This window comes from Syngnathus typhle, linkage group LG18, assembly GCF_033458585.1.
Source record: "Syngnathus typhle isolate RoL2023-S1 ecotype Sweden linkage group LG18, RoL_Styp_1.0, whole genome shotgun sequence".
NCBI lineage: Eukaryota > Metazoa > Chordata > Actinopteri > Syngnathiformes > Syngnathidae > Syngnathus > Syngnathus typhle.
Window position 1 is genome coordinate 6735143 of NC_083755.1, and position 25265 is coordinate 6760407.

General features: G+C 45.2%; 2 protein-coding genes across 4 annotated transcripts; both read left to right on the forward strand.

The window, feature by feature from the left end:
* The first annotated feature begins 6 nt into the window (after nt 1-6).
* LOC133143032 (melanopsin-A-like) lies at nt 7-18078 on the forward strand. Of its 2 annotated transcripts, none has more exons than XR_009710350.1 (18): nt 7-306; nt 570-715; nt 1939-2077; nt 3623-3682; nt 4920-5110; nt 7904-8109; nt 8433-8513; nt 8587-8738; nt 11359-11495; nt 11568-11701; nt 13139-13342; nt 13990-14161; nt 14226-14387; nt 14636-14743; nt 14812-15009; nt 15081-15185; nt 15981-16052; nt 16606-16695. XR_009710350.1 is itself a non-coding variant. In XM_061264763.1 (18 exons), exons 8-18 carry the CDS (start codon nt 8625-8627, stop codon nt 16801-16803), a joined length of 1578 nt encoding a protein of 525 aa, XP_061120747.1. In that variant the 5' UTR covers nt 7-306; nt 570-715; nt 1939-2077; nt 3623-3682; nt 4920-5110; nt 7904-8109; nt 8433-8513; nt 8587-8624; the 3' UTR covers nt 16804-18078. The 2 variants fall into 2 exon arrangements, 1 of the variants encoding a protein (XP_061120747.1); XM_061264763.1 differs by having other exon boundaries at nt 14812-14983; nt 16606-18078.
* Nucleotides 18079-19022: 944 nt separating this feature from the next.
* Nucleotides 19023-23863, forward strand: ldb3b (LIM domain binding 3b). Of its 2 annotated transcripts, XM_061264768.1 has the most exons (9): nt 19025-19277; nt 20745-20896; nt 20963-21038; nt 22139-22161; nt 22246-22443; nt 22592-22615; nt 22825-22994; nt 23133-23169; nt 23302-23863. In XM_061264768.1, the coding sequence occupies exons 1-9, from the start codon at nt 19182-19184 to the stop codon at nt 23396-23398; spliced, it is 873 nt and encodes a 290-aa protein (XP_061120752.1). In that variant the 5' UTR covers nt 19025-19181; the 3' UTR covers nt 23399-23863. The 2 variants fall into 2 exon arrangements, with proteins under 2 accessions (XP_061120753.1, XP_061120752.1); XM_061264769.1 differs by lacking the exon at nt 22592-22615 and having other exon boundaries at nt 19023-19277.
* Nucleotides 23864-25265: the final 1402 nt, after the last annotated feature.

Here is a 25265-nt window from a genome sequence, read left to right on the forward strand (position 1 = left end):
GCCAGACTCCCAGCAGCCAATCGGCGCCGCTGCAAAAGGACTGAAGGTTCGTGCAGGACTTTCCAGTTGTTTTTCATTCACCAAAAAGAGAGGAAAAAAAAATCCCATTCACAAAAAAACCTGCCTTGGCTTGTTTTTCTTCTCGCTGTTTACCTCATCGCACTCCTCCGAGAGCTGGAAAAGTGGCGCTGAATGTGACGTCAATCAGCTTGGAGCTGCGCATTTTTGTGGTTTGAAAGTCCACAAGCGCACGGCCAGGACAAAGATCTTAGCCAGTTAGCACAACTTGAGTGGAAAAACACAAAGGTGAGAGTAGTCTCTAAAGCACTTTTTACACAGAGTGACGGAAACTCATCTTTTTCAAATCAATTACATCACATCCATATGAAGGTGTGCAGACCGCTATTGACTTGTTTTGCTTGTCAAAGTTGGCTTTGACAAGAGTTCCTCTAACACATGCCATTAAAGAATTCAAGTTGTACCCCCACCCAAAAAAAAACCCCAAAAACCTTTCTAATGTGTTGCTAATAATTAATGTATGCAAACAGTTTTTCCTTTTTTTGCTTCAGTTCCATGAACATGGTGCTGTTCCTTCCTCTGTGTGCACCTTGACCACCTGGGGGCAGTATAATGAAAACATATGGACATGGTCCCAGCGCTGCAATAAACTGCAGTAATAGGAGTTGTTCTTCACACTAGATGAAAATATATGCCGGTGAGTATTTTTTCTATAATCTTTCTACATGTGTTACTTCACCATTTGTGTTCGAATATCCATCGCTTAAGGGGTTATGACGTTGCGACATTGATGTTTTAAAATCGATTCAAATCAGAAATGTGATTTTGTCAGAAAACAGAAAAGAAATATGCAAACACGCATAAACTCTCCTGAATTCATATTTCCTGTACCAAAACCTTGTCGCGTGTTCCCATTTCTAAACGTCAGCTCTTGTTTTGGCTTACGAGAAACGACACGGTAATATTTTCGAGGCGCCATCAAATATTTACACCCAAAATGAAAGCCATCACATGTGATTACAATACATGTCCGGAGGGGGAGAGAAATAACTTTGAGTCATAGCACATGTCTTGGACGCACACGTGTTCTTCATCACATCTCCCAATTGGAAACAAATGAGGTGGAGGCGATGTCGCGCGTCCGGCTAGCTCAGCAGAGACGTTAGCGCTCATTGGACGGGCGGACGGACGGGCAGACAGACGAGAGACACTTTGTACTCAGAGTGCTTATTGATTCAAGCGGGATGGATGGAGCGCCATTATGTCTGTTGATGGAGACAAATACGCCAGGAGTGAGCGACACAAGAAAAACCCAGCAGCAACCAAAAGAGCGGAACGGTGATGGCACACGCAATTCGTGAAAATTGTACAATTGTGTAATAGGCCCAAGTGTCCAAGTACAATGTATAATTTAAAAATTCCTGGAAAGGGGCGCAAAGAATCACAAAATGAATTCGTTTGATTTTTTTTCTTTTTCTTCCTCCCCCTCCAGTTTCCCCTGTGGGTCTGCTGAAAGGATCCAGTGTATTCTTTTTGCCTGTCTGTGCGAGCAGGGGCTTATTCCGACAAACTTTTGTTCTCGAAACACATCCTAGAAAAACCACAATGTGTCCAGTACGCACCGGTTAACACGTTTTTTAAGCAAACACTCTCATGCGTTCGGGGAAGGTTTGTTTAGATGACGAGCCGCGGCGACTGGGAAATAATCTGCCGTGCAAACAGCGGCCGTGTGAACGGCCGAGTGGGACCGCGCATGCCCGCTAGTGCCCGGACGCGCACAACTTTTCGCTCAAAATAACGGGCTAACCCCGAGCGCCCGTGCCGAGGCAGAGGTGAAATGGTTCAGGTGTACCTAATATTGTGTCTGTTGCCATCGCTGTTTCACAAGTCTTACATTTAATTCCCTTCGGTCATTCCCAGAGTAGCGCCGGCGTTGCCGGGACGCCTCATTTGTGTCGAGGACAAATCAGCGCTGGCACGCTATGAGCCACCTGCGGCCCGGCCTGCTCGAACCAGCACACTGGCTCGCTTGTTCCGGGGTGCGAGTCTTCTCAATCAGGTGAGCGCAAAAGCTTCGAGCTTTTACAGGCCTGCTTTGCACCCAAGAGACGAGGCCGCCGTGCAGCTGCGTCGCTCAGCTGCCAAACGCACAAAAGCACATTGAACAATTAACTTGCTTGTTGATTTTTCGGCGGGCTGGCATGTATTTGACAGTTAGTTGCGGTTTGTGTTATGATAACAACAACAGTGGAAGGCTTCGGACCCGCCCACCTCTTTCTTGTTAATTGTGCAAGTAGTCACAGTGACACATATTTACGCCCTTTAAGTGGTTGTAAAAATAAAAAAGTCACTAAAGGCAACTGTTGTCGTGGGGGACATTGTCACTTTCAACAAGAAGGAAACAGAGAGGATCTTTGTTGATGTCTGCGTGTTATGCCATGACCCCCGCTCCCTTCAGTCCCCCCCCTCCATTGTCACCCCACATGTTCTTTTAGACCTTGTTTAACGCGTCATGCTAATTTGCGTGTGGATACAGAATAAGCATGTCAATTATAGAACCGTAGTTGGTTGTCAACCCCCCATCTTTGAGGGGTCCCGTCCTCCATCCGGGAGGCACCATCAAACCGTCCACTGTGGAGGATGACAAAGATGTCATTCACAGATCCAACACAATGGCACGCCCGGATCACGAGTTGAAAACACATAAATAGTGAGTTATTTTAGCCTTTTGGGAGCTGATCCAGGCTGGGGGGTGGAGGGATGGGGGTCACACTCCTTTTTCAAAGTCTGTCCAAACAAGAGGGGGGGCTTGGACATTTAATTGGGGACTGTACTGTATCTTGGCTTGAAGGTTACAGTTGGGATCCAATTAGTTGTAAAGGAATAAAATGCAAAACACAAAAGTTTTTTTTTTTGTTTAAACAAACTTTTACATATTAAAACAACTTGATAAACTGTTTGAAATCAAGTTTGCAATGAACGAAATATTCTTGAGAATTTGCACAGTAACAAAACAATAGTGCAACATCAACAAACTAATAATTCTCTCTTTTTGCGTTTGTTTGCACAAAATGCCAACTCTGTCTTGGCAGCGTGTGTTTGCTGCCATCTAGTGGCCACAAAGGACAGCTACAGTTTAGCGGCTGTCACCACGTTGTCCGCACTGGAATTGCAACATTTTATTTTTATACGTGCCACTAGATGGGAGCAAACCTGTTTTACTCGTTAATCACTCGATTGCATTGCCATTGTAATGTCTCCCTTCTTTTTCTGCTAATTGGAGTGAGTTGACATTTCTTAGGAGTCATCAGGGTGTTGCTAAGCGGCTTCAATGCGTTTTTGTATAATGTCACCAACACACAACAAAGCCACTTTAGTAATGGGGTGCATGCAGTGATTTGCCGGGTGCCAGGCGACCCCTGCTGCATAATTAAAATAAATGGACAAAATGAATAACAGGGGAAATGAAACTCTGCTCAAGATGCATTTTATTTCTTTACTTAACCCTTTTGTTTATTAATGACTTTAAATGTCTTCATTCTGTGAAGCATGGAAATAAGGTTGCGAATATTTGACAAAATATTATATCTTTTGTGCGTTGCAGGTGTACCTAATGAAATGTCGAGAGGATGTTGCCTCGGCGTCTGCTGGGCTTTAGTGAAAGGTAAATGCACACCTTACACGTTGTAGAAAGTTAAAACCTCAACTTCCAACACCTGAAACACTAACTCGGCTCCAAGACATTGTAACCAAGACTTGAAGCCGTAATTCTAACCACTACCTAGCTCTCGGAGCCCAACTTTCAAACTCGAATCTTTGTTTGAAAGCCTCAACTGGGTTGCATCCATCTTCCTTTTCGTTCATTCATAGCAGCATCCTCAGCGTCTCGCTCTTTGCTTCCGTCACGGGAAGACAGGAAGCGCACGTGCGCGGGTTCTCACGTGCGGCCAAGTGGCAGACAGACGCTCGCGTGCTCTAAAAATAGCATCGGAGGAGGAGGAGACCACGGCGGCGCTAAATAGAAACCGCCGAGCTATTTTTAACCCGGCGTCCCTCTGCCGCAATCTCGGACGTGATTTCCCTGTTAAAAATGTGAAAAAAAAAGTCAAGGGAAATGTGTCTTCTATTTTTGTGCGCCATCCCCCGGTATGTCAACTTTGGGCTCGCTGGCGCGTGATGCTTTCTCTTCTGATGAATGAACGCGGGCATGGAACAACAAGCCAGTCCCATCACCATAACAACCCACTTCTTGCATCTCCCACATGATTACTCGCGCTCGAACGCGTTTTGGTCTTCAGTGTGCAAAAGCCAATCGAGCTTGGAAAACCTTGAGAGAAAAAAGATTGTCATAAAACGTGTGGAACTGTCTCAACATATGACTGGCAAAACTATTTTCCAAAGTTTATTTATTTTAGCAATTAGCCAACATTGCACCGATACATTGTGAAATTAATGAAACACTGTTAGTATTTTTTTTCAGCGTTTCAAATTGTCTCTGTATGCTGCTACCAGCACAGAGTTTTCTTTTGGGTTTTTTTCCTCCTCCAATTAATTTTTCTATCAAAGAAATCTTGTCCTCCACTTGCTGACCAAGAACGATGGACGACGGAGATATGAATGCAGGCTTACTGTATAAAAAAATCTCTGTTGCATTTTATGAAGTGGGCTTCAATCAGAGCAATTTTTGTCCTGAAAGCATTTGATTCCAACTATCAGCTGCAGCAAGCGAGGTCTTTTTTTTTTTTTTTTTTTTTTTGCTTCTTTAACACCTGCAACGCAATTTTCACTCTATTCCACGTCTGCCAATTTTTCTTTTCCTTGTATTGTCATTTCAGTAATTGCTTGCTTGTCAAGACAAAGTAGAAACCTTTCAATTCCTCTGCTCTGCTTGAACATCTCAGGGAAGAAGATTTGTCCATACGTCAGTCCTCCCTCAAACTCTTCTGCCCTAATCTCATGTCCTATAGTCCATCGCCCGGTTTCCCATATGCGGGCCAGCCAAAACCTCAGCAGTGGTCTGCTCTTGTTTGTCACGAAAGGCAGTATGAATGAAATGGTTACCATGCCAACACGGCCTCAACCTGCCCGTCAGGTACAATGTTTTGTTTGCAGAGCAACGTCCATCTTTCCTTACCTTGCCTTCTGCGTCTCTTATGTTTTATTGCCCCCCCCCCACCCACTTGGCTTTTCTTATTAATCCTTATCAAAGATTACATTAGCATTAGATTTGCATTTCTCCTGTCTCGCGCTTGCATTTGATTATACACCACTTTCTCCATCTCGAAATACAACAGGAATACACCGAACGTCGCTGAGGTTGGGAAGACCCGTCGAATGTTAGATGACTCAGTGGGAATGCTTAATGTCGCCACTGGAGATTCATCTTTCGAGTAGTTGGTGATTCAAACGAAGAGCTAGAGAATCCTGCTTCGAGTCCCACTGCGGACAAAGGCAAATACTGTTTTCTGCTTTCTGGCTACTGTCAAGCAAAGCGCACTAAATACCCCCCCCCCCAATTTGAAGGATGTTTGTGCATCGCAGTCACGCCGACACCTCCTCGCACGCCTGCGTTTTGTGTGCGCACGTGGCGCGTAACCCAATACATACATAAAATGGATTTCCCCTTGAGGGATTATAATCACGCTAATAACTAAATAACAAATCCTCATGCATGCCTGCACATGTGCGATGCAGTTGTCGTTGCGCGATGCAAAACATACAGCAGAATGTGACCCAAGTTCTAATGAGCTTTGAAGAAAACTTTGAATCGGCGGTAAACATGGTCCAATTTGGGTACGTCTTTGATGGACACAACAAATCATAGGTGGGATGGAAATTCACAGATAAAAAATAAAATAAAATAAAAAAATCAATAAAATACTAAAAAATAAAATATATAATATATATAATATAAATATATATATATATATCCAAAAGTCAATTATCCCCCCCCCCCCCCCCCCAACTCTTCCCCAACAAACTAAACTTGTGAATCCGCAATCATGAACCAAAGACAATGAATGCCATCTGTGTGGAGGAGGACAGCAGGTTGGCCACACTTGCGTCCAGATAGCGAAAAAGCGCGAGAAGGCTAACGAGCGTCGAGACATGTGACACGGCGATGTGAATAGCGGCGATCCGCGGCTAAAGGGATTACCACCAGTGCAGACGAATGAATTAATGAATACTAATATGGGATTGAGCCCATGCCAATAATCCACAACATAAGCTATGCATGCACGGACAGCCAATCAAAACTTCTCATTGTCACCATGTGACAATTGAGCCCACTCCAAAGTCACGTTATTTATTTACATGCAGGACTGAAAGTCGGGGCTCACTGACATCTCACCTTGCCGTTCACAAGTGTCTTTGCTTGTTTTCACGTCTCGGTGGCCTCTCATGCGGCACAAAGCTGCAGCGGGAGAGCTTGTGAAAAATATCTTTCCACGTGACCTCCACTTGCGGACGGACCCAAGACACGAGGCGGTTATATTTAGTGTCTTGTCAGCGAACGACTTTTCGTGGAAATAAACAGAACACAAGCGTCCGATTGATCTGTAATTTCTTTATCGGCCATGTCTAATGTGTGAAGTACACGATCAGTGGCTGCATCCCACGACCGACAATGGAAAGAAGGTGAAAGTAAAAATGAGATCATTCCAATAAGTCCATTTGACAGGATTGAAAAGCAAAACAATTGGGAATTGCATCACAAGATCGCGCTGCAATCGGCCAGTCTCACATCATCTTTGAGATCTTTGTGGGCATGTCCCAATCCCCCCCCGAGAGCCGGCGGTGCCGCATTAGCGGGAAGGACGCGGCAATGCTAACATTCTGTCTTGACTGTAAAAGAAAGTGACTTGGCAGTCAGCTGAGTGGCCGCTCCGGGCTCCCGCCGCCGCTACCGCTAAGTGTACTGAATTTAATTCGCTGTGTTCACATGACACCTCCTGGAAACATTCAACCCAAAAGTAGAACGTTTTCAATCTGTTCCAGCCATCAACGATAGAAACCGCAAACAATCAATGTTTTTCAATAGTTGGGTCACAAATGAACCAATTATAGGTCACAAAGGGACCCATTGTTTTGTTCCAACTTCAATATCTTTTTTTTTTTTTTTTGCTTGGGAAAACAAACCAAAATCAAATTCCAGTATGATACGTGATGTCATTTTCGCTGCCTACCAAGAATCGTTTGCGGCCTCATCGGGCAGAATTGGAAACGGACGTTAATAAAAACGGGGGGCAATTACTCGGCCGATTAATTTATTCAGCGGGGCGGCAGAGCTTAATTGCCAAGATAATGTTGTCTCCTTGCCGTTTAACTATCTCGTAGTCCACTTTGGTTTCATGTACCGATTTGCCAGTTAGCACGCAATCGGAATGATCGTCACCGACGATACAATCAAAGGCGAGGAGTTTAAGCAGAACGGGAGACTTGCTCGTATCACAAAGATTGTTCTTGTTCCTAACCGGCGTAAGGCCCGCCATGCCTGTTGTTTTCTTGTGAGGAGTATGAGCGTTTTTCCCACAGCTCGGGAATTTGATCTCCGATCCCGACCTCCCTCTCGTGGCTTTCCAGAGGCGCGTCGACGGTCAAGCTCGGCGAGTTAGGGCGCATTACAAAGAATTAGTCGGCATTTGGTGGCATTAGCTGCGTATTATTGAAGCAAATCGAACAGTCCGTGCGCTATGTAAACGGGAAAGTGGGTTAACAGATTGCAGCCTTGGTCTTTTCTTTTTCCAGTAAAAGTGTCACCATTGCATTCATCTGTTTGCATTTGTAACTTTTCTTGCGTTTTTGCAGAAATGATGAATTATTTTGTTTATTGTGGTACTTCATTTAAAGAATAACATTGTTGTTTTTCTTTTTCTCCCATTAGGTCCAATCCCATTTTTGAAAATGGCCAGCTCGGAGAACGTGGCGTTACGTAATCGGTAGAGTGGTTAACGAGGTCAAGAGGTTAAGTTGTCGTTTGTGGATGTGAATACAGATTGATGGTGGAGGTTAGATGCGATAAACGGCAGAGCGGTGATGAAGCGCATCTGGAAGACGTTCCACGCTTCCCATCTCTCTCATCCCTCCCAGGTATTTGATACCGCCCAATTTATCTTCCTGCTGCCGGCAGCTTAAATGTCATCTTGGATCTCCTGAGCGCCAACGCTTTCCTGGCCGAGGCACATTCCCATTTAAAAAAAAACGGGAAATGTGTTATTTTCTTCTTATCTAAATCCTACATTTTTTGATTGAGTTATATCTGAGTTGCAAATGATTTGATAACTACAGCCCTGGCGGGTGTGTGCGTGAGATGTTGTGTGGCGGACATCACCGCCGAGGATGAAAACTAGAAAGCAGACCTACTGACTCACTGCCGAGAAATCTGTGAATATGTGATTACATGTCGCACGGAGGAAATAGAGAGAGCACGTGAGACGCGCAACTTCACCCCTCCCCTCGACCTCACCCACTTCCCGCCCCCAACATCAGCCCACGTAAGTCGCACTTGGACTCCACTCCCGCTCGCTCACTATGAACGCGTAGCGCTCGAGTCACCCGTCGTCTCAGCTGGCACTTTTACGCGCATGCAGTGAGCGAGCGGAGGAATGGACTCCCGGCTGCCGATCGGACCCGGCATGCCCACGCCGGACCCTCCGTGGAACGTGAGCTCCATCAGTCCGCCTCACCGGCTCATGGAGCTGGTCCCGCTCTCCACAGCCGTGAGTAGAACAATCGCGCGCTGGGTGGATGAGATCAGGGGTTTTTATTCCCCATCCATGAATGAATGACGAAATTCCTCCATCCTCCCCTGCCATCATTCACAGGCATCTTGAATAGATGCGGTGACTTGTTTCTCTTCTAGCAAAGCAAAGCAGCTGTGCTGGGTGTTGGCATGTGGCAGAAGAAAAAAAAAAAAAAAGCCCCTCAGGATTTGAGTCTGTGAGGACGCGTGTTCTCTGACCCCTCAGCGCTGCACTCAGCGTAACTCGCTTTGCCGCTGTGTCACAGAAAAGCTGACAAGAGCGTGCATTCAAGCAGCAGCAGGGCGGATGTTTTGCTTTGTGACTAAAAAGAATCACCCCCCCCCCCCCGGGCCCCCCTCCCATCACCTCCTCCTCCTCACCCTGGAGGAAAGTCCTCTTCTTTTTTTTTCTTTTTTGTCAGGGAAGCTGACTGCACTACATAATAGACTCACTTGAGTGAGAGCTGTCATGAAATTTAATTAATTCAGAGACGGTATCTCAAATTTGAAGAAGAAGTCTGCAATTTAATTCATTCAGAGAAATATTTAGTTCAGCACATGTTATCTAAAATTTAAAAAATTGTCAAATGAACCAAATATTCAGAAGCTCCTGGTTCAACAGTTTTTATTCTGTTTCATGGCATTTTTGGTCCAACAACTCGAGGATTGGTCAGCTTTTGTTGTTGGGCAGGGTGAGCGGGCTTTTGCTTCTTTTCCGCTCACCCCTACCATTCCCCGGTGGGTGGAATTGAAAACATGCATGTGTGTGTGTCTCAAAGAGACAATGTTGGAGTGCGCGTGAAGGTTTGTGGACCAAGCACTGTTGGATGATTCACATCGTGCGAGCGCAAACAAATGACGTTTGGGTCGCCGCTCAAAAAGCCTCAACGTGAGTGTGAGGGGCTTGATTAATGACGTGTGACACGTAATTAACTTGTGGGGGTCACCAATTTCTCAGAGCATTGCACACCCTTTTATTCTTGAAAAAAGAAAAAGCTTCTTAAGCAAGGAGCGGGCCAGAAATAGACATTAATCAAGCAGTTCTTTGAACGCCAACTCGATGCCCCGCTTTTGATTAATTGCTGAAGCAAAGCTAACAAGTACTTGTTAGCTTTGGCTACTATATGGCTGCATAGCCGCAATCAATATCTCATTAGTAGAAATGCACATTAGACATTTACAGATTTTCTTTAAATCTCCTTTCGTCCATCCTCAAAAGTTTTTCTAAACTTCCCTAAAAACGTGTTTGACAACAAAACTGTTGAAATCATCGTGGAAGCCAAACTGCTATTATATTTCAAAGTGGCTATCTTGCAAACAAAACGGTCAAAAGAAATAGCCAATTTTACGACGTTGCCGGTGTAACCATGCTTGTGGAAATGTATCAGAGCAAAACCCAAAAAACCTGCACCCCTAAGCAGCATGAAATTCGGTAGGCACGTCTTTTGTGAGTAAACCCACCAAAAAACAACATGATTGCGCGGATGCTCTATGCTCACCTGCAGAAACACAATAGTACAAGAGCCTTGTTATTTTTCCTGTATTGGAGACGGCTCTTGTACAGGCGCTCATCTTCTCTATTGTTGCATCAGTGGCAGAACCTTTTAATTGTCATCTGTTGAGTCGCTTTCCCATCTCCATGAACAATTGCGAGTAATTAAAGCAACCCTGCTCTTCTCCCATACGAGCGACCCACCCTGCTACGGCTCGCCCCGACCAAAATTGTGTTTTATCGACAAACTTTTCCATGTCACCCAAACGCGAGGGAGGCCTACATATGTCTTTTTGCTCAAGCAGTGTCATGGTAATAGTCTTTGCCATAGCAACAAGTCAAGTCAGACAAGGCTCTCGCTATGATTACAACTTCCTTTTTGCCTTTTGTCGTTACGCTCCATATTGCATTATTGCCGCTAATGAAATTGAGCCACTGAGTGTGCATTTTTTATACGGTAGTCCATAATAGCAAAGTGGATTCTTTTTTTTTTTTGCCATTAACATGGGCCACTTGCTGGTGTTTTAGATTTTTATGTTTTTAGTATTTCTGAAAAAAAAGTGGTTCTTTTAGTTGGAACTTTATTTTATTGATTTTACGTGATTGTATTTCTCATTAATTTTGATGTGTTTTGCCATGTTTTTTTTTTTTTTTTAATCCCTGTACAGTGAAAATAATTATGAGTATTGATACGGGTTAGGGTTAGGGTTAGGGTTAGGGGTTTTTTTTGTCATTGTGTTAAGTGAAATTTTTGGAACTCCAATACGCCATTCTCGGTCTTTGCTGGTTTTCAACAAAGCTCTTTAAACATGCACAAATTGTTTTCAAACAAATTTCTGAACTCATTTTACCGAGTCTTTAACCTTGGGGAACAGTTTGTAGTTTATTAGCAAGTGATGAAAACAGTGGCCACATGCAGTTTAATGAACCTTAATGGCTCCTGTTTGTGAGCGCAATTATGTGCCACGATGAAGATGTTTATGTCACGATTAAACAGTTGGGGCAGTTTTGCTGAGCTCCCGTATGAGCACCTTTGGATTGTAATTTGGATTGATGTCGTCGTAATGTCACTTAAGTTTTGTCGTTTGGTGTTTTTGTCGCCCAGGGCGCCGCGGCTCCGAGCCACCCGTTTCCAACGGTGGACGTCCCAGACCACGCGCACTACACCATCGGGGTGGTCATCCTCGTTGTGGGCATCACGGGCATCCTGGGAAACTTTCTGGTCATTTACGCTTTCTGCAGGTACACACACACACCTCTTGAATTCCTCAAATTTGCGAACGACAAACTGACAAAGGCCCGATTTGCTGGCAGGAGCCGTACCCTGCGCACGCCGTCCAACATCTTCATCATCAACCTGGCCATCACCGACTTCTTCATGAGCATGACGCAGGCGCCCATCTTCTTTGTCAGCAGCATGTACAAGAGGTGGATCTTCGGCAAGAGAGGTAACCTCCCGATGGACGGCACTGTACATTGAGATTCACGCCTGCGTCGTTTTGCCCGCTGTTAAAATTCCATCGGAGTCTTGCGCGCTGTCATCATCACTTACGTCTAGCAACGCGGCTGCGGGACTCCTGATTCCAGTGCGTGTGTGCGTGTTGTCTCTTGGGGTTGTGTGTGGTTTGTGTTGGTGTCGCAGCGGGAGTGCAGATAGAGAGGATCCGCTGATCAAACAGAGATAGTTGGCAGCGGCGTTTTCCTTCAGGAGTTGTCGTGACCTTCATGAAGGCGAGCCATCCCCGACACCGCCTCATCAATGTAGACTGGAGAGAGAAAAAAAAGAAACAAAAGACTTTATTCAGCAAAGTAAAGGCTTGAACAGAAAGCAATGTGAGCCAAAATGAGAAAAGAAATTGGAAAAAAAAACAACAACAACCAACATGCCGGAAAATAATGTCCATACTCTCAATTTGTTTTCTTTTCCTTTTGTCCCGTTCGTTCTGAATTGGCAGCACACGACATTCCTGTTGCGACTTGAATGAATTCAAAACGGAACTTTTTCAAATCCTCTTTACCCATTGAATGAATGGAAATGCCATGAATCCGATTCAGTAAATCTGTAATGTAAATGCATCCTATCATCCATTCTGCTCAGTGTCATTGCAAGGAATGTTTTTTTACGATGAATTTTTATCTCCTATTTATGTGCCGCTGTTGCCCACTTTACCGCCACTCTCAAAATTCTCCCCACGGCGGGTGACGCAATGGCTCGTTCTGGTTTATGTTGCTCAAATGCGGATCATAAAAGTAATGTTTGTTTCTTTGAGCGGTTTGTACAGGCCGTCAAATTGGAAACTGGCCTCCCGTTTTATACTGCTGACTGTGAAGACCATTTATCTGGACCTCATGTTGGCTCGCATCTTTCTGCACACTCACCGTTTTCCAAATTCAACCCTTGTAGTCGATTTTGCCCATCAACGGGAAGTTCCGTCACGATTAAACCCAAGAAGGGGTCAATCTGAACATTTTAAGGGCTCCTTGAACTATTCATTTCCTACACTCGCATTTAAATTTGAAGCAAGCAAACTAGACAGGTGGGTGAAGTGAAATTGTCAGCCATTTGTTTTTTCCAGCGTCGAGGCAAAGTTTGCAAATGATTGTCGAGACCCAAATCCATTCAAGTTCTGTCGTCATGACAAAACTGCCTCAGGACCGAATGGCTCGTTTCTGCACCCATATGACAGTCGCGCTACCATCCGGATGCACTTTTATACGCGCCTGACGACAGATTGTGTGTGTGTTTTTGTGCGAGTCTCTCCGAGCGACTAAGTTGTGCGTGTGAGACGTCGGATCGTTTGCTCGACTAATGACGTACATTACCTGTCCCGCGTGTTTTGTGACGGTAGATCACATTTGACAGTTCTTTTTTTGTCTCGCCGTAGGCTGCGAGTTGTACGCCTTCTGCGGCGCCCTTTTCGGCATCTGCAGCATGATGACGCTGATGGTGATCGCGGTGGATCGCTACGTGGTGATCACGCGGCCGTTGGCCTCGCTGGGTTCCATGTCTCGCAGGAAAGCGCTGAGCATCGTGGCGGTGGCCTGGCTCTACTCCATGGGCTGGAGTTTGCCGCCGTTCTTCGGCTGGAGTGAGTATCGACTTCACGCGTCTGTCTGTCTGTGTGTGCGGGCGTCGCCGACGTGCTAGCCTCATTTAACGGATGTCAACACGTCAGTCAAGTGCAAAAGCTATTAGATGATATGGCGCCCTGAGGGTTTACCCGAGTTCGCACCGCTGGTGTCTCAGGTTATTACCCCCCCGGATTGCTTAACACGACAGGCTGTCCAACGCACACACCGAGTTGGTGAAAATTGTTCTTTTTGCGCCGTCCCCATTTTCTTTGGAAATGTCACGTAAACGCAAGCACAATATAATGGATGTTTATGAATGCTCGGAAATAATTCCCATAATTGCTGGCAATCATGCAGATGGCCAGGGTTTTGAGAGATGGCGAGCAGCAAAGAAGAAAAATGTCATTTGAGCAAAGGATGCTTCTGGGTCACCAAATATTCATTTAGTCACGTGTAGTGCTGTAGAAAAATTATTATGACGAATTAAGAACAACCTCTTCAAAAAAAGTTGTGATTTGAAAAGTTGTGAAAAAGTAATGATTTTTGTATAATCCTAAAAAGTTCTAACAGAAAACAAGAGGACCAAAGACAGAGCCTTAAGGAACCAAATTTGAATCTAGTCAGACTCTGTAGGTATATTTATTGTATGTACTGTACAATCCAGGCGCTTACGTCCCAGAGGGTCTCATGACGTCCTGCTCGTGGGACTACATGACGTTCACGCCGGCCGTGCGCTCCTACACCATGCTGCTCTTCACCTTTGTCTTCTTCATCCCGCTGTTTGTCATCATCTTCTGCTACTGCTGCATCTTCAGGGCCATCCGACACACCACTCGGTCAGTAAAATTCCATCTCTGATAAACGCAAGTTGCTAAAGGTCAAATGCTAAACTCCGGGCAGGGCCTTCGAGAAGATCAACTGTGAGGGCTCCAGGGAGACTGCCAAGAGGTTCCGCAAGATGAAGAGCGAGTGGAAGATGGCCAAGATCGCGCTGATCGTTATTCTGCTCTTCATCATTTCCTGGGCGCCCTACTCCTGCACTGCGCTCACCGCTTTCGCCGGGTAGGTGTGAGTGTCACGCACAACACAGCGCATCGCTGTCTTCTGATTTTTGGATACCAGCCCAAATGTGGCCCTTGAAAAAAAAACATAACCGCCCGTGACACGGAACATCTGAATCCATCTGTGTCAACACGCGTGTAATAGTTAGATTATAGCAGATTAACACTCGAGCTCAAACACTAAGCACCCAGCTGCCTCCTGGTAACATCTGTCTGACCCTCCCTCATTTTTGGGATTTTTCCTTGTAGGTACGCAGACCTGCTGACCCCGTACATGAACTCCGTCCCGGCAGTGATCGCCAAAGCGTCGGCCATCCACAATCCCATCATCTACGCAATCACGCACCCCAAGTACAGGTACGCCAGGGAAATAATTCCCTCTAACATCCAAATTTGCTGGATTTCATCATATCTGAATGTGGCAGGTCTGCGCTCAGCCGCTACGTGCCCTACATGCGCGCGCTGCTGTGCGTGCGCGTGCCCGACCGCTTCGGCAGCAGCAGCTTCCAGTCCACCCGCCGCTCCACGCTCACCAGCCAATCGGAGAGCAACCGCCACTGCAAGCGCACCCCCTCCTCGCAGTCGGACAGCGAATCAGTGAGTGTCGCTCGTGTCTCATTATGGTATGTCGTCGTCGTAGCCCCGCCCCCTCCGCCTCCGTCCCGCCTCATCGGCCGCGGCGTTTCCCCTTCAGGCCCACCTATCCGACATCGAGGATGACGGCTCCTTCCGGGCGTCTGCCAACCCTCAGGTGTCGTGTGATGTCAAACATGGGCGCCGGTCCAGCCAGAGGTTAAAGGTAAGGGCTTCGAAGTCGCAGCCAATGAATTCCCAAGATGGACGATGATCCAAGTGAAGTATGATGCAATCCCCTGTCCTGAATCCAATTGAGCACGCTGAATTGACAAAAGAGCGGCTGACTCAAGACAGAAAGGGCTTGTCATCAAGTAGGTCACATTGCTTTGCAGCACCATCACATGTTTGAACCAGGGCTGCAAGCTTTGCAGGTCAGCTCACACTTTTGTTTTCTATGCGTCAGAGTTGATTCCATTTAACTTGATTTTTATTTCTGTTTTGATTCATTTTTTGGTTGCTTATAGTTTTAATCAGCAACCTGTCAGGGCCTCACATGTTTCTTGCAATCTGGGCCATCTGCCATATGGAGCATTTCCGTCTCTTCACGTAATCATCTTAGTTCACCCAAAGCACACACACACACACACACACTCATAGAGGGGCCAGGTTCCCCGAGGCCTCCATTACACCGGGTCCAAAAACTAATCCAGGAATCTGGGAGTTTCAGACTTAATCCAAAGGTCGGATGACGCCTTTCCACCCAGCTCGCTTATTGGTCCAAGCAAGACGGCGACGGCGACATTTAATGTTTTCTGTCTGACCTTTGACTTATTTTTCTTTGGGTCTTATATTCAACCATCTGTAATATTCGAGAGCATTCCCTAATCTCTGCTCTCAGCACATTCAATTTCATGTGATAATCCCGCCTGGCAACTCCCTTTTCTGACACTTCCCTTTTTTTTTTTTAGACTTTTTTTTTGGTTCAAAGAAGAGTAACATTCTGTTTGCCTGTGCACAGAGCGTGATGGAAGCGGAGGGCATCTCCATGTCGGACCTCGGTTTCCTGCCAAAGAGTCACCTCCCTGCCAGTGTAAGCGTCAAGTCACGCACAACTTTTCTTGCAATTTAAAAACAATCAAAAGTGTGATTTGAAGTTTGGAAATGAAAAAAAAGATAGGGTGATGTTTGCATTTGTCAAGGATTCCACTTTTAATATACTAATGTGATGTCCTGTTTTTTTTTTTACATGTACTTCAAATACTTACTGTACAGTTCATTCTAATTTCTTTTCTTCTCGTCCCCTCAAAAGGCAGACCAGTCTCAATTTCCGTGACAATATGCGTCTGGCTGATGAAATCAAAATTCAAAACTCTTAACACTCAGCGTGGGGCCCCCAGCCAAACTTTGGACCCCCTGCGGCTATTTTACTTTACACCTCGAGGCGACTTTGACCTTTGCAATGAATGAAATCACAAGCTTTTGTCCCAATACGCCAATTAAAAGCACCTTTATTCCTCATGTAGAAAGGACTTGAAAAGGTTTTTTTTTTGTTTTACATAAAAGAAGATGAAGTAAACAACATTAAAAAAAAAAAAAATGTTTTCGTATTTCGGAATACTCATGGTGTCTTTTTTGTTGCTCAGCTATGCCAAGCAGCGGACGAATTTGGCCCTCGGCTCATCCACAAGCCGACGCCCGCCGTCATTGTCACCTCCATTTCCAGCCCGTCAATACTTCACAGCCCCCCTGGTTTCCATGGCAACCACAGCAAAGGCTTCAGCCCCGTCGCTAAGGCGTCGCTGGACATCGCCCGACTGGACGCACCCTTTGCGACGGCGTGAGCATCATTGGACGGGTAGACGTGTGTGATCCTTTTTTTCCATAAGCAGTATGCCAACTGTTAGCAGTGCTAATTTAAAGCGCCAGCATGCACCGGTGTTCTAAAAATGAGCCCACATCCAGCACATTTTGGATGAGTAGATGACTTAAATGTAGTTGGCGCACAAAAGGTTTTTGCACAGACCAATTACAAGTAAGTCAGCCCCAACCCATTGGGGTGATATTAGGGCTTTTACAATCTGCAAAGATTTGCTGAGATGTTTGCCTTTTTCTCCTATACGTAACAACACAAAAGAAAAATGACATTCAAACCTCCCCCACCAAAATTATAAATGTTGAACGTATTTTTAAGCAAATCCTAAAGGACAAATGTCCTGCCTGTAAATTATTTCTTTATTGTTAAATTATTGTTTATTGTTAAATAAAAAAATTCCCAAAACAAAAAATTAGTCGTAAAAACTAAATATTTGATCTGCCTCAAAAAAATCCATGTTGGTTGGACCCTATAAATAAACCAGCAATTGGGGGAAAAAAAATCCAGAGCAAGCACAGGTGCACGCAGTGTACATGTCCTGTGATTGATGTGTGAAAAATTGCATCAGCCATACATGATGATCGCTTCTGGCACAGTTGAAAGAAACAGGACTAAAAATAATCTAGTCTTTAAAAAAAAAAAAAAAGAACTGTACAAGCACAATTAATATAATTGCTCCTCTTTCCCCTTTGTGATGCCACGGAAGCACAGTGCTCTGATTTTTTGAATTCTTTACTAATTTATTACATCTAAAATAATTTTGAAAAATGCTCTCAGTCATAATGCTGACAAAAACATCCGCTTCATAAGATATTGTCACCAAGTGGGCTTTTCGCCAGTTTTAGTGACATTTATACATTTCTGAATGTTAACAATAAATCAACCAATCATTTTATGAGATGAATAACTAAAAATTACAGAAAATTATAAATACATTCAGGGAAGAAAAAAAGAAGCGAAATTAACGTGTCTGTAAATACTCACTAGGCCTGTCATCCTTTGCCCAACTCTGCACTATATGGACAAAAATATTGGGACACGGTGGCTATTGCTTCACTACATGCATTGTTTACATCAAGAGAGCTATAGTTTTGGTGTCCCCATAGTCCTTGAGGAGGGGACTGTAAATATCGTAAAGGATCACGGAAGGCTAAGCCCCATTTTGTTTATTCTTTGTACAAAGAAAATGTCTCCGATGGTAGTTTTTATTTATTTTTCTAAATAAACTGGTTGCTTCACTGTGTGAGAAGACGTGATGCTGATGTTGTCGTGTGTGAGTGCGTCTGTGTCGAGAGCGTGCCCGCCATTGAGACAAGCGACGATGATGATGACGTCGTAGAAGACACAAAGTTGCACACAGCAAACATCTGCACATGAGACACAGGTGATCTGCTTAACCTTTCCAGTCTGCCTGTGGAACTGTGGCGCCCTCTACAGGTAAGACACCATACAAAACACCTGCATTAAAAAAAATCTTGATCAAGGGATTGATAACTATTAATATTAATAATATTTGTTTAGTTCTTATTTGCCGTTAGTACATGTTGTGTGTCTCTTTAATGCTAAAGTCCCTTAAAGAGAACAAACTCCGTCATCATCCACATGGGCTGCAATAATGCAAAGTCCAATCTCGTCACCAGCGAGCCTATTGTTATGGTTATTTTTAGCCCCACAGGTGGTCACATGGCACCCACACATCATATTGATCTTTTCATCTTCTGATGCCACTGCGTGCCAAATCTTCTTAGTGCTTTATATTCATTTTCGACTTTTATTTTCTGTACTTGCGATCATGCAGATCAAAGTTAAAGCAAGCCGTCGGCGGCTTGCATAAAATGTGTTGCAGTAAGACGGCAGGTCTATATTGGCCGCATGTGCTTGGGCACCAAAGCATTCAGGAGCTTCTGGTTACAAGCCTTTTAAGGGTCCACAGGGCCCCCCCCCACGTACCCCTTGTTGCTATTCTTAGGCTTGTTGCTTGCAGCCAGCCTAAAGGCCACCGGTGCATCCACATTGTTCATATTTAAATCCATATTATAATCGCCCCCCAAAAAAGACTCAATTGTGTTGTTTTGATGGTAAAATCAATATTAGGAGGTGAGTTTGGGGTGTGGTCTGTCTCTTCTTGTGTGTATTTGTTTGTCCTGACAGCGCCTGAACACACCCCCAGCAGCCCCCCCTCCCGCAACGCCCCACCAGCATTGCGCGTCCAGGCCCTTGACGTGAGGATCAGCGGCAGAGGTCCGAAGCGGGGGGTGCTGCACACGACACCAGCAGGATAGCAGGGCCAACGAGGAGAGCCAGGACTCCCAAAAACCAGGCAAGCGAGTGCTTCCAGAAGCCGACATGAGCACGTACACGGTGACGCTGAACGGCCCGGCGCCGTGGGGCTTCCGGCTGCAGGGCGGGAAGGACTTCAACATGCCCCTCACCATCTCCAGGGTAAGAGCGCCGTGAGAAGAATACTGATGAAAACAACATAACACGGCAGGAAGATGACAACGGAGGACTGATTTGGTGCACTTTGACCCCTTGTCTGTGCTTGTGGATGTGTTCTGTCATTTTGCAATCCACAGCTCAAAATAGTCCTTTTTTTTTTTTTTTTTTTAAATCGAATCACATAATAATGATTCCAGTCGAATCAAAAATTGGAATTAATAAACCCAGTGAATCAAATAGTGACAACAACAGAATCCACTGCTATGAAATCAAACCAATTGGAATTAGGGACCATCCCAAAAGAGTTGATCGGTTGGAGAGAAAATTAGTGACGTAAGTAAATATTACACCTCAGCTCTGTTGACATTTCTATGCTGGTGCACCCCACAGTTTATGGATAGCAAATTGTGTAAGCGCATGTGGAAGACAACCAATGTTGGTCCCACATGGTTATCATTGACAACCAAAACATTTTTATAATAAATTAAAGTAAATGAAAACAAACTAAAAACGCATTTTACTAATTATAGTAAACATGTCCTTCATTTTTGTCTTTGTGGATTAATATCATACATTCGGGATTCATTTGAAATGTTTTTATTTTAGTATTGGGGAGGTCTTTGGTCCTTGGCAGGCACTTTGGTTTATTTACAGCTTCCCCTTTAAATAGCGAGGTGGGCATGGGAGGGGGGGCACTCACCTATCCCGGGTAGGCCTTTTGGCTCCTCGATAAGTGGAAAAGTTTGCATGTAAATTCCCCGAATGACGGCACGTGTATTGTTCCCTGATCCGGTCTGGTATTTCGGGTTCCCGTCTGGATGGAGATAAAAAGAGGCGCCATTGATGCAACATTGACCGGCCTAGGCGGCTCCCGTTTCAGACCCGCTTTTGCCAACTTCTAAGAAAAGAAAGCCGAGAGCGAGAGAGAATGCCTTGTTCGCATCTTGTTAGCCAACTTGAGGCCAATGACATTTTGGCAACATTTTACAACTCGACTCAATTTTATTTATAGAACGCTTCAAAACCAACCTGTAATAGTTAGAGCCACCTCAGATTGTGTTTGTCTGTAGTGCTCAAAAGTCTTCACGCAAAAAACTAAAGAAATTGAAGTATTCTAAGAAAAAAAAAAAAAAAAGTCAATATTATTGAGCTGATCATGTAAAATGTTGACGCAAGAAGGAAGTCAGATTCCGGAACGTAAACAGAAACTTCAGACGAGTGAATGACAGTGACAGGTGTGGATGCGCGCACGTGCATGTGCGCGTGCCCGTGTGTGCCTCTGCATCGGGTCACTCGTCGGCAGGCATCAACAGCTTGGCATATTTTTAACTCTTTTAACGAGTTGACTGTAAATTTAGACCTGATGCTGTATGTAGCAGTCAGGTCTTAAGGGGCCAGCAAAAAAAAAAAAAAAAGTCAATCAAAACACAAACTCAAAGCATTCTTGACTTTGGCACACTTGTTTGACAGATAATGCCCGGCAGCAAGGCGTCGGGTGGCAGCTTGGCGCAGGGTGACATCATCTCGGCCATCGACGGCGTCAGCACTGATGGCCTGACGCACTTGGAGGCCCAGAACAAGATCAAGTTGGCCACCAGCAGACTTGTGCTCAGCATGCAGAAGTAAGCAAACACACGCCTTTATTAAAAAAAATATTAATTGTAATAAATGTATTTTTGAATGATCAGGTCGAGACGTCCTGCACCCGTCCCCATAGCCACCCCCAGAATGGACTCCCCCATGCCTGTCATCCCCCACCAGAAGGTACGGACACAGTGCTGTTATTTTTATGACTCATACAAACCAGCGTTATTCGCCTTATTGTTGCGTTTTGCTGCCCTCTTGTGGTATGTTTTTGAAGTGTGGCTGCTTGAATTTTAACAATGGGGGGGGGTAATAAAAACACATTTGGCCTCATGGATTAAGTGGTTCCATCAATTTCACAAACAATTTCTCAAAAGTCTCAGAGCTTTGAGAGATGACTAAATGACTAAAACCAGTTTTATTGGTGCGAAATAAAAAATGTGTAGGCACATAACATTGTGGCTGCCTAGTTCCCCTCTGCAATTTTAGAGAATTTCAGTTGACATTGTTTGCCAGATAGCCATGACGTATACTCGGCTTTGATTCATTCATAACTGGAAATCTGTTGCGAAAGGTCATGTGATTGCGGAAGGCCATTTTTGATTGGCTTTTTTATTTGAATTGTGGCAGACGGTCAGCCACTTCTGAAAACTATTCTGCAGTGCTAAGGTATGGCAGCGTTAGTATCAGAGGGTCAGGGTTAGGAAATGGATGATGCTTGGCATTTTGGGGTTTGCCGTTGCCACGGCAACCATCAAAAGCATCTTCAAGGTTGCTCTGCATCCTGAGCCGTCTGTCTCCTAGCCTCCGCCGATAAGTCACGTGTCACGGGCATGTGCCGGCCGGACCTGACGCCGAAGCCTCGTTGGACCGCGTCAGCTGTCCGACATGCTGGCGGAATGTTCTGAGCCCGTCGCACATTATCTGCTGCGGGTGCAGATAGGGTGTCCCGGACTGTGTGTCAGATAGGTACACTCATAACATAAGTGGATCAGGTGGTACGTGTTGGTCCAGGTATTTGAAGCTCGTCCAGGCTATTTACGGTCTTCTCTGTCCGTCTCATGTGATGGACAACCCCTTGCTCTTGTCGCTCACACTCAGGGTTGCCAGAGGGGAGGTGTCATCTGCATGTGTGTGTTGGCGACAATGATGATGATGATGGTGATGGAGGTTACAGCCATTGGAGAGTTTCCTAGCAGCGTACATTGTGCCATTGTTGTGAGTACATGATGTCACCAGTGTCTCTAATTTCTCTTCCTTTGTGTGTTTGTATGATGTAGGTCATCGCCAACACACCTGCAAAGTCAGTATCCGTTCTTGCGTAACTGCGCATGAAGTGATGCTGTAAAAAGGTGACTTGCGTAACGAGTGTCTTTTTGCGCGACAGCGTGGAGTACACTCCCAGCTTCAACCCGATCGCCCTGAAAGACTCGGCCCTGTCCACCCACAAGCCCATCGAAGTGCGCGGCCCCGGCGGCAAGGCCACCATCGTGCACGCGCAGTACAACACGCCCATCAGCATGTACTCGCAGGATGCCATCATGGATGCCATCGCTGGGCAGTCGCAGGCCAAAGGTCACGAAGGGTGAGCTCGCCAAAACCACCCCATCCCACCCCTCGCCGAAGTCTTCACTATGTGTGGTTTCGCCCACTTTGCTCTTGCTCATTTCATCCATCCATCCCTCCCTCCCTCCCTCCTCATCCTCCCCGCCGCCGCCTGGTCGTGACCTCAGTGAGGAGGCGGGATCGTCCCTGGCGTGAGTACCACCCACCCTGCATCATGATAACACTTAAAAGGGGACATTTTATAATTCCGCTTTTTTGTTTTAAATCCCGCAGACGGGTTATACATTGGGGGGGCTAATCTGTCCGGCTCCATACATTGCTGCTTGCTCCTACACCTGCTTGTCTTCAAAGTGCAAATACTTATTGTGTGTGTCTGTGTGTGTGTGTGTGTGTGTGTCAGCGGGGTGCTGCCCATGAAGGACCCAGTGGTGGACTGCGCCTCGCCCGTGTATCAGGCGGTCATCAGGCCCACTGACAACTCACTGGACTTGTCCGAGTGGGCTCGCCGCGCCGCCAACCTGCAGTCCAAAAGCTTCAAGATGCTGGCGCACATCACCGGAACCGAATACAGTCAGTCGCCACTCTTTAGGCAACTGCCCTAAAAAGAATAGAACTTGATAACTTTATTGAAACCACACGATTGCATCTGTGTAGTGTAAATGCGTGTTCATGCGCCATCTTAACGAATCCTCTTGTCTGCCCAAAAAGTGCAAGATCCAGATGAGGAAGCTCTGCAGAAGTCGAGGTAAACCCAACTTTCAGTAGTGGGCGGATTACCCACAGCCCATTTCGACCCGCCGCCACCACCTGTTTTGCAAACTCGATCGCTTACTTGTGTTGCCCCTGCTCCAACATGACCTCTGGCCACATCCCACAGAGAGAAGTTTGAGTCGGAGATGCGAGGTCCTCGTTTCGCCAAGCTGAGGAAATGGCACCACGGATTGTCTGCACAAATCCTCAACATACAGAACTGAAGTCAACATGGAGGACCCGGAAAGCAAGCAAGCAAGCAAGGAAAGAAAGAAAGACAGGGACATGGAGCAACTAAAAAACACACAAGAAATCAATGAATAAGCCAACGCTGGAGAAACGTGAGATCTTGTCGCTTGTAGACCAGTAGAATGTGCAAGTGTTTATTGTGAGAGATAGACTGAATACCGCATATACTGCAAACAGTATATATAGCTTAGGTACAGTATATGTACGTGTGCGTGTCATGAGTCTGCTGCTGAGATCTGCATATTGTGTTTCCCCTGTGCTCCAGAGAAGTGTACAAAAATAACACACATACGTTCAGTCCTCATTTGCAAACGTGACGAGATGTTTGGACATGAGCACAAAGGCAGTTATGTAAAAATGCACTCAAAGCACGCTCATGTCAATGTGAATACATAAATGGTTTCCTTAAAATGACATCTCGAATATAATTTGCAATAATATTGTGGAGTGTTGTGCTTTTTATTCCCACAGAAAAAAAGGATACTGTACATTAATTGATATCGTTATCTAAGTCAAGGTCAAAATGTGTGTGTGTTTGAAACCCTAACACAAGTTTAAAACCCTACTTTGGAAGCCTAACCATAAATTGAACCCAAATTCCAACCCCACTTAACTCCATAGGTGTCACAGTGTCCCTGAGGCAAAAGGGTCACCTGGTGGTTTTTCAATGCATTACAGCACAAACGTCTTCAGCTTGTTTGACTTCCAGAAATAGGAACTGGAATGAGTGAGTAAAAGTCCAAATGACATGCATATGACATGCGTGGAGAAGATAGTTCCTAACCATTTGATGAATGAACGGAAGAAGAAAATGATGAAAGATGTCATCAAAGTTTGAATCCATCTAAGCAGAGTGAAGAATTCTTTCTCCAAATCAGGTTGAAGTTGGTTGTCAACAAGTTGATGTCAAAGAGTGTCGCGAAAGAGTGACATGATTTTATTTGGAAAGGTCAAACTGAAAAAGGTCATTAGGATTGGCAAACGTCACATCCGACATGCATTTCTCAAGTTGATCAATGCCAAACACGAGACTGCGGGTGCCCGTCAATGCGCCCAGCCGCTCGGCCATCCATCGGTGCTTCGAAATAACTTAGTTCTATGGCTCCACTTGTCCTCAGCACTGCAAACTTGTGCAGGTCCACCATGCATATGAAGTAAATGACGGGATTTTTTTTTACCTCATCTAATATGTATCAAGCATACGAGCAGGTGTTTTTGAACAGCCTAGAAAGGTAAATAACAAAAAGGAAAAGAAAAAATAGAAAAGTAAATAACAAAAAAGAAAAAAAAAACTTGCTAAAATGTTTCTGCCATTTCGCAGGGGTGGGGAGTCGAATTCTGGATCTGTGGTGTTCGAACGCAGCGATGGAGCCGCTCGCCGAACGCCACGCGCTCGGCGGTCGCCCCGCTTTCACTTCGAGTTCCGTACTTCGTTCTGAGCGGGTTGGGTAAATAAATACAAAATAGGTTTGACTCGTGAGTGAACGATTCGTTCAAAAGTACACATTTCTTTCAGGGAACGAGAGTGAAGGAATCACTTCCCAAAGTTATTTTTTCAGTTCATGTGACTTCAACCAGTAGGCGTCGATAATGCGCATTGAAGCTGGTGCCACCTCGCTGTGAAACAAAAAGAAGAAAATGAAGTAACTTCCCGTTCACGAACGAGTCATGATTTGCATTTCCAGTTCATCGCGAGAATGGATCACTGAGGGAATGAATCCTGACTTTTCAGTTGTTGTGCTTAATTTGGTCACCCTGCCCCCTATAAATTATTTTAAATAATTAACGATCACTGTCAAACTTGATCAAAGGTACAACACAAATTTGTATGAAAGTCAAACA

Excerpts from the sequence above, each read along its gene's own strand:
- LOC133143032 (XM_061264763.1), top strand. The coding sequence starts at position 8,625 with ATGGACTCCCGGCTGCCGATCGGACCCGGCATGCCCACGCCGGACCCT. Across the intron at positions 13,343-13,989 it reads GCCGCCGTTCTTCGGCTGGA|GCGCTTACGTCCCAGAGGGT; the intron begins GTGAGTATCGAC and ends TGTACAATCCAG. Across the intron at positions 16,053-16,605 it reads AGAGTCACCTCCCTGCCAGT|CTATGCCAAGCAGCGGACGA; the intron begins GTAAGCGTCAAG and ends TTTGTTGCTCAG.
- ldb3b (XM_061264768.1), top strand. The coding sequence starts at position 19,182 with ATGAGCACGTACACGGTGACGCTGAACGGCCCGGCGCCGTGGGGCTTC. Across the intron at positions 21,039-22,138 it reads CTGTCATCCCCCACCAGAAG|GTCATCGCCAACACACCTGC; the intron begins GTACGGACACAG and ends TGTATGATGTAG. Across the intron at positions 22,162-22,245 it reads ATCGCCAACACACCTGCAAA|CGTGGAGTACACTCCCAGCT; the intron begins GTCAGTATCCGT and ends TTTGCGCGACAG.